Below are 13688 nucleotides of genomic sequence, written 5' to 3' on the forward strand. Positions count from 1 at the left end.
TGCTGTGCATTTAATATTTCAATAATATTTGAGTAATCTTGAGTGTGTGTGTGTGTGTATATATATAAAAATGGAGTTTGATTAAGTATTCTTCATTTAAATAATTAATTGTAGGTTATTATATAAAATACATTAATTACATATGTCATCATGCTACCACGTGATATGTGTGCGCCTCACAAAGTATACCCGAAATTAGACCTGCATTTTCTGATACCTTCATCTTCTTTTGAATTAGTTTAATGTTTTAAAGTTACAAACATAATATTAGTGACGAGGTATTTTTTAAAATGAACCTCATATGGTTATCGTCCTGTTGAAGCACAGCAAGATATTCCAACTTTAAAAAATGCAGCGAGCAATGTCGAGTTTTTTTTTAAAGATCAGCGTAGCACATGCTCTTCAGAAGGGAAGACATGATCAAATTTTTTTAAAAAGGCAGTAAAATGAAGAATTCACGGGTTCCCAAAGAGTGAGTACAGGGTGATGATAATCATTTAAAAAAACAGATACGGCTGGTTATATTGGAAAAATTGACACATTTGATTTCACAAGATATAACTAGAATATGTATCCTGAACCAATTCAGCAATATTTTGAAGCACATAAAGTAGCCAGTGAGAAAAGAGTACCAGTTTTGCTGAGTTCATTGGGCTTAAACACACAGTTTGCTTCAGTTTCACTGCTCCAACCAAACTATCCAAAATGAGCTGTACTGATATTGTCAACGTAATGCAGGAGCATTTCTAACCTCAGCCATTGTTGATTGTAGAACATTTTAAGCTTCATAAGCAGAATCTAAAAGAAGTGAAATCCATTTCAGCATATATGGCTGAATTGAAGAGATTGTCTGAGCATTGTCAGTTCGGTAATAGGCTTAATAATACTAAGAGATTGTTTAGTTTGCGGAATCTTAAAAGAAAATATTCTACTTACATTTAAAAGAGCAGATGAAATTGTGGTTTCAATGGAAACCGCAGACGCAATTGAGTTGCAGTAAGGAGTGAAAGTGAACATTAACAAAACTGCAGCGTCGCAACATCAGCCTGGCTGAACAAAATGTGTTACCGTTGTGGCAGGGGCTCCCATGCACCAAACAAATGCAGATTTAAAGTTGAAACTTGCAGAATATGCAATAAAGTCAGTCACCTACAAAGTCATTTTGGGCAGACAAAATAAATGGACTGCACAGAGAAGAGAAAATGATAAGTCAAGTTGCAGTTTCAAAAACAGCACTAATCTGCATACTGTTGATGAAAACCTGATAATGATGAGAGTGACACAGATTGTGCAGTCTTGAGGTTTACAGTTTGAAAATTAATAATAGCACTATGGCCTACGCCAGAAGTAAATGGCAAATTAATTAAAATGGAATCGGCCACTCGCTCAGCTGTTTCAGTCTTTCCACAAAATGAGTTTGAATGGCATTTCAAAGATACCAAACTGAAGCCTGCAGATATTCAACTATGAACTTATACTGGAGAAAAGGTAACTCCTGTGGGAATAACATTCGTTAACTATGATACACCAGCCAACAAGCTACATTGAGCTTGTATGTGGTAAAAACAGAAGGATCAACATTACGGGGGCATGATTGGTGGAGACAACTACAACTTGATTGGAGATTGTTCCACAATTTACATACCACATTCCTTACAATAAAGCCATATGAAAGCAAATTAAGAAATGTACTGATGAGGCCATAACTGTCTCTATGCTGAGCATTAAGAACTGTTTCCAACAGAGGACAGATAGGTGTTGGTGCCAACCTCTGTGCCTCTGGTTGGAAAGCATATTGGACCAAGGAGGGACCATGCTGCTCAGAGGAGTCATGAAAGTGACAAAAGTAGTGGTCCAACTACAATAGCTTTCTTAGGCAACGTATCTGAGAATGCTTTTAATGTGTTAATCAGACAGTTACTTGCAAAATGTGGCTTGGTTTTAAGCTGGGAGAGAGTTCAAGGAGCTTCAGGAAAGATACAAGCATTCAGCTTTTGTAAGTATAAAGAACCAGAATCTACTTTGTGTACGTTAAGGTTATTGCATGAACTTCAAGTAGGGGACAAAAAGCTGCTTGTAAAAGTAGATGCAAAGACCAAAGCCCATCTTCCATTTTTGAATGGAAGACCAAAAAGAAAGGTGTCGATGGAGACATGAAATCACAGGATTCATCAGATGATGATGTGGTTGAGGAAACCAAGAGGAGGGATCAGATTGTAAAGCGAGCAATAGAAGGATAAATAAGAGAATATTCCAGTGAGCTAAATGCACCTTCCCAACATCAAGATATGCAAACTAGAAGAAGAAAAAGGACAGAGAAGAAAGGTGTTCAGAGCTGTCAGAATCATTTCCTGTTGTTTCAGAGTCAACTGGCACAGCCACCACAGAGGAGGCCCCCCAAACCTGAGATTGTTCCACAGCTATTTATCTCACCTGCCAAGTAGAGTGACCGCCCCCCCCCCCCCCGGTCAGGGAAAAATGTTATTCCACAAGAGTGAGAAAGCCACCACAGCAATTTAATCTTTAAGCTTATTTTACAATGCTGTATATAGTCTGTATATAATAGTTATATAGTATACTGTGTATGTAGCTGAGATGCATTCTATATTGAGTTGGAGTTTATAACTAAGCAAAGAAGAGTGTTGTGTATTTAATATTTCAATAATATTTTTGTAATTGTGTGTGTATGTTTAAGTATTCTTGTTTAAATAATTATGGGTTATATGTAAAAATACGTTACTTGCATATGTCATTGCGCTACCATGTGATACGTGCGTGCTTCGCTTAAAGTAAACCTGAAGTTAGACCCGCATTCCCAGATTCTCGTGCTTTCCTTTAAATTAGTTGAATATTTTGAAGTTACAAAGCATAACAGGTGGGTTAGTAAGTTGCAGATGATACAAAGATTGGTGGAGTTGTGGCTAGCATAGAAGACTAACAAAGAATATGGTGGGATATTGATCAGTTGCAAATATGGGCAAAGAAATGGATGTAGTTTAACTTGGCTAAATGTGAAGTGTTGCATTTTGGGAGATCAGATGTAAAGGAAAGGGACAGTGCACTGTTAATGGCAAGATCATGGGGTCCAAGTCCATGGGTCCCCGTAAGGGGCTACACAGGTCGATAGGATGGCACGCTTGTCCTTAATGAGTCAAGAAATAGAATTCAGGTGGTTATGTTGCAGCTTTTTCAAACTCTAGTTAGGTTGCATCTGGAGTCTGGAGTATTGCATTTAATTCTGGTTGCCAGATGTGGAGGCTTTGGAGAGGGTGCAGAAGAGATTTACCAGATGCCCGGATTAAAGGAGATGTGCTATTCTGGGTAGTTTGGACAAACTTTTGGTTGTTTTCTCTGGAGCGGTGGAGGCTGGGGGAAAATCTGATTGAGGATAATAAGATTTTGAGAGGCACATAGACTCTTTATCCTGGGGTTGAAATACCCAAAACCAGAGATCATGTATTTAAAGTGAGAAGAGGTAAGTTCAAGGGAGATGTGTATGACAAGATTTTCACTCAGTGGTAGGTGCCTAAAATGTGCGGCCAGGATGCTGATGGAGACAAATATGATAGAGGCATTCAAGAGCCTCTGAATAGGCACATGAATGTGCAGGAAATAGAGGGATATGGACATTGTGTAGGCAGAAGAGGTTAATTTGGCTGGACATTATTAATTTAATTAGTTCAGCGTAAGGTCCGAAGCATTGTTGGGGATCCCTACCACCTATCCCACAATCTCTTTGACACTCTACAGTCAAGAAGAAGGTATAGGAGCATCAGGACTAGGTCTGTCAGACTAGATAACAGCTTCATCCCTCAATCTCACCCTGACACCACCAAGATCACATCACTAAGATGGTGAGCTGTTTACTATTTACCTGTGCTGTGCTTTACTATGTGCACTTTGAATTATATTTCATTAACTTATACTGTAATATTTTGGTTTTTGTGTTCTGTGTAATATATGTTGTGTGGGTGCATCATGGTCCAGAGGAACGTTGTTTCACTCGGTTGTTTATATGTAGTCAGATGACAATAAACTTGAACTTGATCATGGGCTGAAAGATCTGTTCCTGTGCTGTACTGTTCTATGTTCTGTGCTATAAGAAAATATCAGTCATAGTTTTTGTTAAACCTTTTCTGTGGGATAGCCATCTAAACAGTCTCAGAATTTTTACTCCCACCAGAGCTCCACAACTAAGAACTGCCACAAGTTTTTGCAGGACCTTGGAAAGAGATAGATTATGCTCATGCAGTGAGTTTTAAGTGCTCCAAGGGACTCAGGAAAATTGTCTTGGAAGAGCCTCAGGGTACCTTCAGCAGAGCAGTTATCAGCCTTGCCAGCTGTCAAAGGATCGAAGCAGGCACAAGGCAATGAAAATGTCCCGATCCCTGAGATTTGCAAAGGGATGCGTCCAGCCACCTGGATATATCAGTGTAAATGCTAGAACTCAATCTGAAAGCAGACCAATATAAAAACAGAAAAGAAAGAGATTAATTCTAATCTCTTCAGTCCGGGCTCAGTTTGAATTTGAGGCCCAGAAAACAGATTACTTCTCATGGAGCCACTCTGTGCCTGGAACCAATTCTTTAAAACTACACATGGATACAAAAAGTGCAATTTTCTAGGTTATGATGCTTAGAATCTTAGTTTATGAATGGTCAGAACCCCATAAATATGACCAACATCGGTCAGTGTTTAAAATAAACAAGTCCATGATTGTGCCGTGTTCAGGTTTCTCCTCTGCCATAACGTTGTCCAGTTATCTTGTTTATGATGAGTTATGTTCAGTGCCCGATAGATTCATCGGAATTTCTTATTGTGTAACAGACTCTTCACTGAAGAAATTTCACCAAAGCCTTGGGAGAAAATTGATGCTCAGAGTCCAGCTGAACTGTGCCAGTCAGGCATCTGTTCAACTGATTCTGTTTAATCACTTCATCATCTGTTGCCCATCAGAATTTATGCCAACAAATTACTAACCGATTAAAGTAACATGGAAGTACAATTACATGCTGCTTTGTGGGAGGGCTTGCCTTTTTCTCATGTCACTTGTTAGCCTCTAGTTTGAGAATTATAAACAATAATGTAATTAGTGTGAACAGTTACCAGATTAAACAGAATGTCTATTTTCATGTTACAAATGTTCAAGGAACTGATAAAGCAACATTTAGCTACTTTTAGACAATTGCTATGTCTTCCATAGAATGGTCATAGCTGTTTTCAGGCAAATATTAGAGATATTGCTGACCAAAAATCTTTTAAATCTGTCAACAATTGAAAAACAATGCACATGCTTTCTACTAAGTAACCTGTACGCACTGTTCTCGATTCTAAGGCTGGCTATTTAAAATCCATTCCAAAAAGATGTACAATAACAGAATGTTTAAATGTGTTTTCTAATTTAATACATTGTCTCTTATTTTTATCATAGTTTCACAGCCTGTAAGAACATAGAACTAATGCAAGAAGTCTACATTCATTTGGTTAAGAATATGAAGACAGTGTGTGTTGCTGGGAGAATTCAGTTAAAAAAAACTTGTTGTTTCTTTATTTAGCAATACAGCATGGAATAGACCCTTCCAGTCCTTTGAGCCATGCTGCCCCAGCAACCCCACAACCCTGATAACCCTAACCTAATCATGGGACAATTTACAATGACCAATTAACCTACCCGATATGTCTTTGGACTGTGGGAGGAAACCGGAGTGACAGGGAAAAACCCAAGCATTACACAAGGATGGCGTACAGAATGGCGCTGGACTCCGGAATGCTCGGGCTGTAATAGGATCATGCTACCATGGTGCCCCAGATGCACTAGCAGTCCTGCATTGAAGGCTGATCTGGAAGGTCCAGTCGCATGGGATTCAGGGTGACCTCGAGTGATGGATTCAGAATTAGCTCAATAATAGGAAGCAGAGGGTCATGGCTGAAGTCTGATTCTCTGACTAGATGCCTGTGACTGGTGCTGTGCCCAGTGGTTAGTGTTGGGATCTCTTATTCATTATTTATGTAAATGATTTGGATGTGAATGTTCATGGCAGGATTAGCAAGTTTGCTGATACTAAATTAAGGGGTCTTGTTGATGGTGAGGCAGGTTACAATGAACTGCCTGGAGACCTTTATCAGTTAGGGAGATGAGCTGAGGAATGGCAAATGGATTTCAACTTAATTAAGTGAGGTGATGCATTTTAGGCAGTCAAATTAAGATGGGACTTGTACAGTGAACCACAGGGTACTGACGAGTGTTGTGGAACGGTACAAGTGCATAGTAAACTGAAAGCGATGGCACAAGTAGATATGGTGATTGGCTTGCTGGCCTTCATCAGTAGGGCATTAGGAGTTACAACATTACGTTGAAGTTATATAAGTTGGAGGTGAGGCTGCACTTGGAGTATTGTGTACAGTTTTAGTCACCCTCTTATAGGAAAGAAATTGTTAAACTGGAAAGGGTGCAGAAGAGAATGACAAGGATGCTGTCTGCACTAGATGGCCTGAGTTATAGGGTGAGGATTGACATGATGGGAGGATAGAGTGAAGGAGGAGGAGGAGTGACTTCACAGAAATTTATAAAAATGAGAAATATGGATAAGGTGGTATGGATAGACTTTTTCTCAGTGTTGAGTCCAGAACTAGAGGGCACAGATACAAGATATGAGGGAAGAGATATGACAGGTAACTTCTTTCCACAGAGGGCAGCAAGCACCTGGAATGAGCTGCCAGGGGAAATGGTTGAGGTGGGTGCACTTGCAACATTTATGAAGTAATTGGATAGGTACATGGAGGGGAAGGACTTTGTGGGTTATGGGCCAGACATAGGCAACTGGTACTAACAGAGGATGTTGTGGTTGACATGGTCCAGTTGGAGTTAAGGGCCTGTTTCAATGCTATAGTACTTAATAACTCTATAACAGTGGTGATCCTCTGCACAATGAGTACTTTCTGTTGGCTTCAAAGTCGGATCCACAAGGTTTCAGTATTTTTGATGTCTTATGTGATATTGGAAAAAAAAAGGAAGAATTTTAACCAACACCTACCTCCCCCCCCCCCCCAGCTTGTCAAAAACCAAGCCTGTTTCTCACATCTCCAGTTCTTCGTCCCCAGTTCCAGAGTTTAATTCCTTGCCTTCACCTGTCTGTAGCTTAAATTCTCTAACCCATTAGCTCTTCACACAATATCTCATTCTGGTTTGTTATGCATCTTTCCACCAGCTGCTTCTCTGATTTCACTTATTTCTCCAAACTCCTCACTTGAAAACTTTTTTTAAAACCTACTTCTTCAGCTTAGTTTTTTCTTGTTTTTCTTTTTGGATCGGCCTTTTTATTTTATTCATTTACACTTTTGCAAAATATTTTGTAAGGTTTTGCTGCCTTAGCACTTCATGACAGAAATTACCATCTTAGTTGCAAGATGATATCTATGATGGTAAATACTATTTCATATACTTTAATTTCTACAATGCAATTTTAGTTCGCAACCATGTGATTTGGCTAAGCGTGCTTCCCAATATGGTCTTTTAAGTTGTTTCTTTATCACATCTGTTTAGTTTTAGAAGTTTGTAGATAAATGCTCATTTTTATTTGTGGATGGCATTAAATTGAAAATATATATTTGGGTTTGTAATGGGGAGGAATGGGGTTGTGCTCTGTGAATGTAAAGCTGTATATCCTAAAATACAATGCTGGTAGTTACTAAGAATTGACAGAACTTACAAATTTCAATGATTAAATTCAACTTTCACTTGTCGAATACTTTGTGTGAATTTTATAGCCAAGGCAATCTTATACTCAAAGATTTAAGGGTAGAAGCATTTAATGGAAATGGTTTCTGGAGTATAACACAAGTAACAAATTAAATTTGACGTGTTCTTCAAGGCTCACATAATATTTATTATTTATTGTTAATAGAGATAAATGCATTATTGAGCTAATGCTAGAGGCAGGTGGCAATTTTGTATACATGCTCATATATTCTATTTTGAAGGTGAATTTTCAGCTGATTTGAAAACTTACTTATCCCAGTTTTCCTTCGGAAGGGAAAGTATTATTGAGCCTAACCAAAGTGTATAGATCAGGTGATTGAAGAATGTTGCAATCTATCCAGTAATTCTTCATCACTGATTCTTCTATTCCCTAGCATTTTAGATTAACCACAACGCTGAAATCAGGTGCAAATTTGAGCTCATAGCTTTGAAAGGTTGTCGTCATGTCTGAGTAGCTATTCACATGTAATTTTAATGATTTTTCCATCAATTAACACATACAGTATATTTATGCCCAAGCAAGATGTATAACATACCGTGATGTACATGTATTTCTGCAAGAGAAAAAAACTTGCATTGAATGCTGTTTAAAGCAGGTTGTTTATTGCCTGAATCTGTACAAAGAGCTTGAGACTGATTAAATCCATGAGTTTTTTGATTTGCACATCGGATACTGACATTGTGTTGGACACAATTTATGCAAGATAAAGATAGCTTAATTTGTCACATGTACATTGAAGCATACAGTAAAATGTATCAACAACCAACACAGTCCGAGTAATTGCTGGGGGCAGCCGCAGGTGAAGCCATACTTCTGGCGCCAATATCGCTTGCCCACACTTACTGACCCATATGTCTTTGGAATGTGGGAGGAAACCCACACGGTCAGGGGGAGAATGTGCACACTCCTTACAGATTGGGCTCCTTTCAGACTTGATTCTGGGCAAAAAAAGATGGTTTAGAATATCCCCAAATGTACATGAAACTATTCAATCCATTAAACAAATACCCTTCCATAGTCAAGGCACATATTATTATTCAGATAGATGTCAACTTAGATGTTTGATTAGGTACACCAATTTAAATTTGCTAATTAGTTGATGAAGTGTTTGCTACTTGCTCTTTGTGGCTAAGCATGAGTAACTTTCAGCTTTGGTTTACTTTTCAGTTATTAAAATTACATTTTCAGCATTGGAAGGACTTTTGAGATTTGCAGTCTATTGTTTTAATGTTTTCCTTCAGCACTCTAATTGAGGAAAAATTTAAATATTTATTTGAAACTTGTAATTAATTATTATTGTGATGTAGATACATGCTTTAGAACTATGATCTTAATATTATTCCTAGCCAAATTTCACTTTTAAAGGGTCGGTAACGTCTCTGTTCTAGTTGTCCAGTAGTTGTCATTTAAAATCATATAAAGTTACCTATTTCAACTGATGAGTAATTGCTTCATCCTATGTTTTTGACCACAGATGTTTCATTGCAGGCTGAGACCAACTTATTCCAATGGCTTTCTGTTTTAGGTAATTATCCCAGACCGCCTAATTATGGTGGAGTACCGAACGCCAACTACAGTGGTCCAGGTCCAGGCATGAATAACAACATGAGTATGAATATGAACAACCAGATGCATGGTCAGGGTCCAACTCAACCTTGCAGTAACATGACAGTAGGGAGAATGTCATCATCAGGGATGTCAAACTGGCCTTACTCTGGCAACATGAGCAATATGACCCCAAACTCTCCAAGCATGTCACAGCAGGTTGGCGCAGGGATGGGACCGCCAATGGCAACTGTAAATCGCAAGGCACAGGAGGCTGCTGCTGCTGTGATGCAGGCTGCAGCAAACTCTGCTCAAAACAGGTATGCAAAAAACAAAATTGTCTCTATAGGTTGGATGCTGTATTTGTAAACGTCTTTGAAATTTCCAAAATAGAAGACGTTAATGAAGGCACTCAAGTAAATTTTGGCTCTGATTGACACTGAAATTCATTCTTAAGAAATAAATATGTGGCTGATTTAAATTAGGCATAATTAAATTTGGAAATTTCCACTGGTACGGTGCAGAGCACTGTTGTCCTGTGGTTTTAATCAGCTTTAATTTATGATAAATGGCAATATACTTGTCAGATATTAAATGTGGTTCCTGTCATGAGGCATTTGGATAATACTGTCATTTTCTAAACAGTTGTATATGGTTTATTCATGTTGTTACTGTCAGTCAAGCATTCCAGAACTCAGAAGGGCTGCATGCAGATTGTCCCTGTGCAGCCCATGTTATGCACAACTTCTCAATTCTCCAGATTCCAACAGGTACAGTACACACCGGACTAGAGACTCTTTTGGGGAGGAAACATAGTCCTGACCAGTTATGCACTTTTCAAATCATTCCCCCTTGTGGGTGATTCCACAACTGCGTTGTTTTGACAAGCAGGCTGAATAAGGAAAGACTGAAAATATGAAGCCATAGACCTTGTATCCCTTTTTCTCAGTTTGAACTACTGAAGTAGATAGACATTTGAAAGAAATTTGCAATGACTTAAAGATTTTAAGTGCAGCTTGTGCTCCTCTCCAAATAGAGTAAGATCAAAAATATTATCAGTTTTTACCTTTTGATTATAAAATAAAACTGACCACAGTTACAACATTTACTTATTCTCAGCTCTCAAAGGGCTATTTCCATTCACTAAGCAGATATTACACATATACACATAAATTTGTTTATCAGTGCAGCCATTCTTGTGGCAGTTGCTTGACAGAATTACCAAAGTACATCTTAGTATTTATTGTTAACCAGTGATATTTTTGCCTAGGAACTAAAATGAATAAATCTATACAGAACATTACCGTGAACAATTATTAAAAGAAGCTGTAGGTGATTTAAGTAAGTAACAATTGTTAGGCTTGCACAGCACAGTGTTTCAATTGGAAGAAATACTTTTAACTGCAGATTCCAGAAAATTAATATTTTCATATCAGTTTTTTTTCCAAAAAAAAAGAATTCACTTTCATCTATTGTTAGACAAGACAATAAAATATTGTCAGGAGATTTAACATTCAATCATTATATTTAAAATGTTTCCAGAAATCTGAATTTCCAATTGTTTCTTTTTTAATAAAGCAAATAATATCTGAGAAAATCTATGAATAAAATCCAATTCTGAGTATTTCAGAATATACTTAGTTGCAAGAATGAACTGTGTTCAGTTCACATTCTTTCCAAAGAAATGTATGACTTTATATCAGATGAGATTAGTGAACAAATTGTCTTTCATACATGCATACTGAATTACGTTCTCAGTTAATCAGTTCGTGTTCTTGTTGTTTGATGAACATGATGTAGAAGCAAAGCATTTCATTGGATCCCTAGGAGCTAACAATTGGGCTGCATACCTCAAATGTGCTCCCTATTGGAATAATCGAGGAATGTCATTGGAGTAAGTTATGGTGCAACTATATTTAACTTGTGCTGAAATACTTGAGGTGAAATGCCTGTAAGAGAATTGGAAAACAAACTGAAGCAGAAAATCTTAAATTACTGGTAAATTGACAAAATATTACTTTTTGCCCCCATTATCCCGGGATATAGCCCTCTCTGATACAAATGTTGGGACATACTGCTGTAGTGGACTACTATTGTAGTTCCTTGGTAATTTGTTGATTTTTGCTTTATTTCCACCAGCTTTGAAGCTTCTGAATGTTTCTCTTTTTTTGAATGACTGAGCTAGAAATTTAACACAGCCATTACACATTGGTTCACTCTGTCTGGCTGTTCGGTGCAGGCTGGGTAACTTTTTACCTTTCTCAATTAGTGTCCTGTTACCATTCATGCAGCCACATATAAGCCTTGAATGTTTGAATTGAGAAGTTAATGATGTAATTGGCATTATTTTGTGGTTCTGATGTTGTATGATACAGAATTAGTTTCTGTTGCTTTATTTATATTTCCCTTCAATAGTAATTATCTTGTGCTAGTTTTCACTCCGTTTGCTATAATTGCAGGAAGGAAGGATAATTGCTCTGAAATGAATATTTTTTATTTGCTGCTCATTCTTCAATATTGAATTTTATAGTAATTTTACTCATCAATAAGCAAATGTTGTTAGCAGTCAAGTATTTTAAAGTTTAAATGTAGTTCCAATTCTCCCAGAATATGTTGCTTTACACTCCATGTCCAAAATATTTATGTGCATTAACATTCAATAATTACAGTTTCATGTGAGAAATAATATGTAACTATTCGTGCAACATTTTGCAGTGTTGGCAATCAGCAAACCAAAAATTCATCCGAAGTATAGAGCATTACAGGTGATGCATGCTTAGTGGAGAATATATGACGAAACATATATGAAGGAAATATGCCGTTGGTTTGCACAGAATGTTTTCTTTGATCATCTGATACACTCTGTTTATTGTTAATTTGCATACAACACAAAGATTGCATTTTTAGCTATTAAAAGTGCAATTTGTATGGGCTGGGAGCAGAGTACTGAGAATACGAGACACCCAGTTTTAGCCTTACTTATAAATTGGGCAAAGCCCTTTCCATTTGTGATTCCTTGTTTGGATGCAAGTTGTGTAGAAACAAAATGTGTTATCCAATGAGAAGCAATCAGGTACCTAAGCTATTGCACTACCCAAAGCAACATATGCAAAATGTTGGAGGAACTCGCCAGATCAGGCAGTATCTATGCAATGAACAGACAGTCAACGTTTCAGGCCGAGACTTTTTTTCAGGACCGTCAACATATCTTCAGTTTGAACAGTTTTTGTGAAGTAGTGTTATAATTCAGCTGGACAAATATATAGATGATCAGCTAGTGAGAAGGAGGTATTAAAAAGTATTTATATTAATAAACACAGGTCAATTTACCATTACAGGACTGAAATAAACCTGGTGCTGCACTACACTATTTCAAGGCTTTAAAGAGTTCTTTTAATTCTTACTCACATTTTCTCTGAATATTTGAAAATAAATGAAAATAAACAATCTGCCTTTACTCTGTCTGAAGTAATTAGAGTTGCAGTTTCCTTCGGAAATGTTAATCATTTTCTAGTTAACACCCAGTCTGAATAACTCTTTCTTTCTGAATATTAGATTTGGTTGAATATTGTTTGAGTTGCTAGAAGTTCCATATGACAGCCTTGTTATACAAACAATAAACCTCTCGGTTGTTACAATTTAGCGAGAGAAGCAATTTGAAGAACTCTGTTTCCGTATGGTTTACTGTCAAGTAACACCTATTTAACACTGTTTTAAAACAGGCACCTTGTCAAACCAGAACACTTTGTTATACATGTTTTGGATTTGTGTTTTCGTGGGTTGTGTTCAGAATATTTTTGTGGATCAGTTTTAAAGTTTAAGTATTGGATTCTTTTGTACAATGTGAAAATATATTATTTGAATATCTCTTTTCATACAAACTAATTCAGAAATTTTATTGTTTTAAAATTTGGCATAATTTAAATTGATCTTTTGATAGTATACCTGAGTAACTAGAATCTATTCTGAAAATTAACCTGTCTCAAAACTCAGTAAGCAGTTTATTATTCTGTCAGGTGGTGTATATATACTCTGGTTGCATAGTTCTTTGAATGTGTGGTTAGTGAGAAGGATTGTCCTTAATTTGTGTGTGTTCTTTATTCTTCTGCCCTTCTCTCCTTTCCTGACTATCCCTTAAATTTCTTGTGTACTTTGTCCACGTTAGCATTTTTCATTAATAGAGTCTAACCAGAGTGGAATAGAGAGACTGCAGAAAATCCAAGCTTATCCTTTCTCAAAATTTGCTTATGCATGTCACAGCAGGAGTAACTGACTAGTAATCAGGAATAGGGAAAGTCAGTAAATTTTTGTTTTCATACTATTGCAATGTTTTGTACTCATCAGAGATTGGGCTGGAACATTCCGTGAGCTGAATTGTTCAGC

At 37.2% G+C, this 13688-nt stretch overlaps 1 protein-coding gene across 6 annotated transcripts in view; it reads left to right on the forward strand.

Annotated features, from left to right (window-relative positions):
- arid1b (AT-rich interactive domain 1B) overlaps positions 1-13688 on the forward strand; it is a 421995-nt gene that overhangs the window by 321814 nt on the left and 86493 nt on the right. For all 6 annotated transcript variants that reach the window (XM_063056016.1, XM_063056019.1, XM_063056018.1 and 3 more), the window contains one exon: positions 9286-9625. In XM_063056016.1, the coding sequence (XP_062912086.1) occupies positions 9286-9625 (340 nt within the window). The remainder of the gene's footprint in view (positions 1-9285; positions 9626-13688) is intronic.

Source organism: Mobula hypostoma, chromosome 8 (genome assembly GCF_963921235.1).
Source record: "Mobula hypostoma chromosome 8, sMobHyp1.1, whole genome shotgun sequence".
Taxonomy (NCBI): Eukaryota; Metazoa; Chordata; class Chondrichthyes; order Myliobatiformes; family Myliobatidae; genus Mobula; species Mobula hypostoma.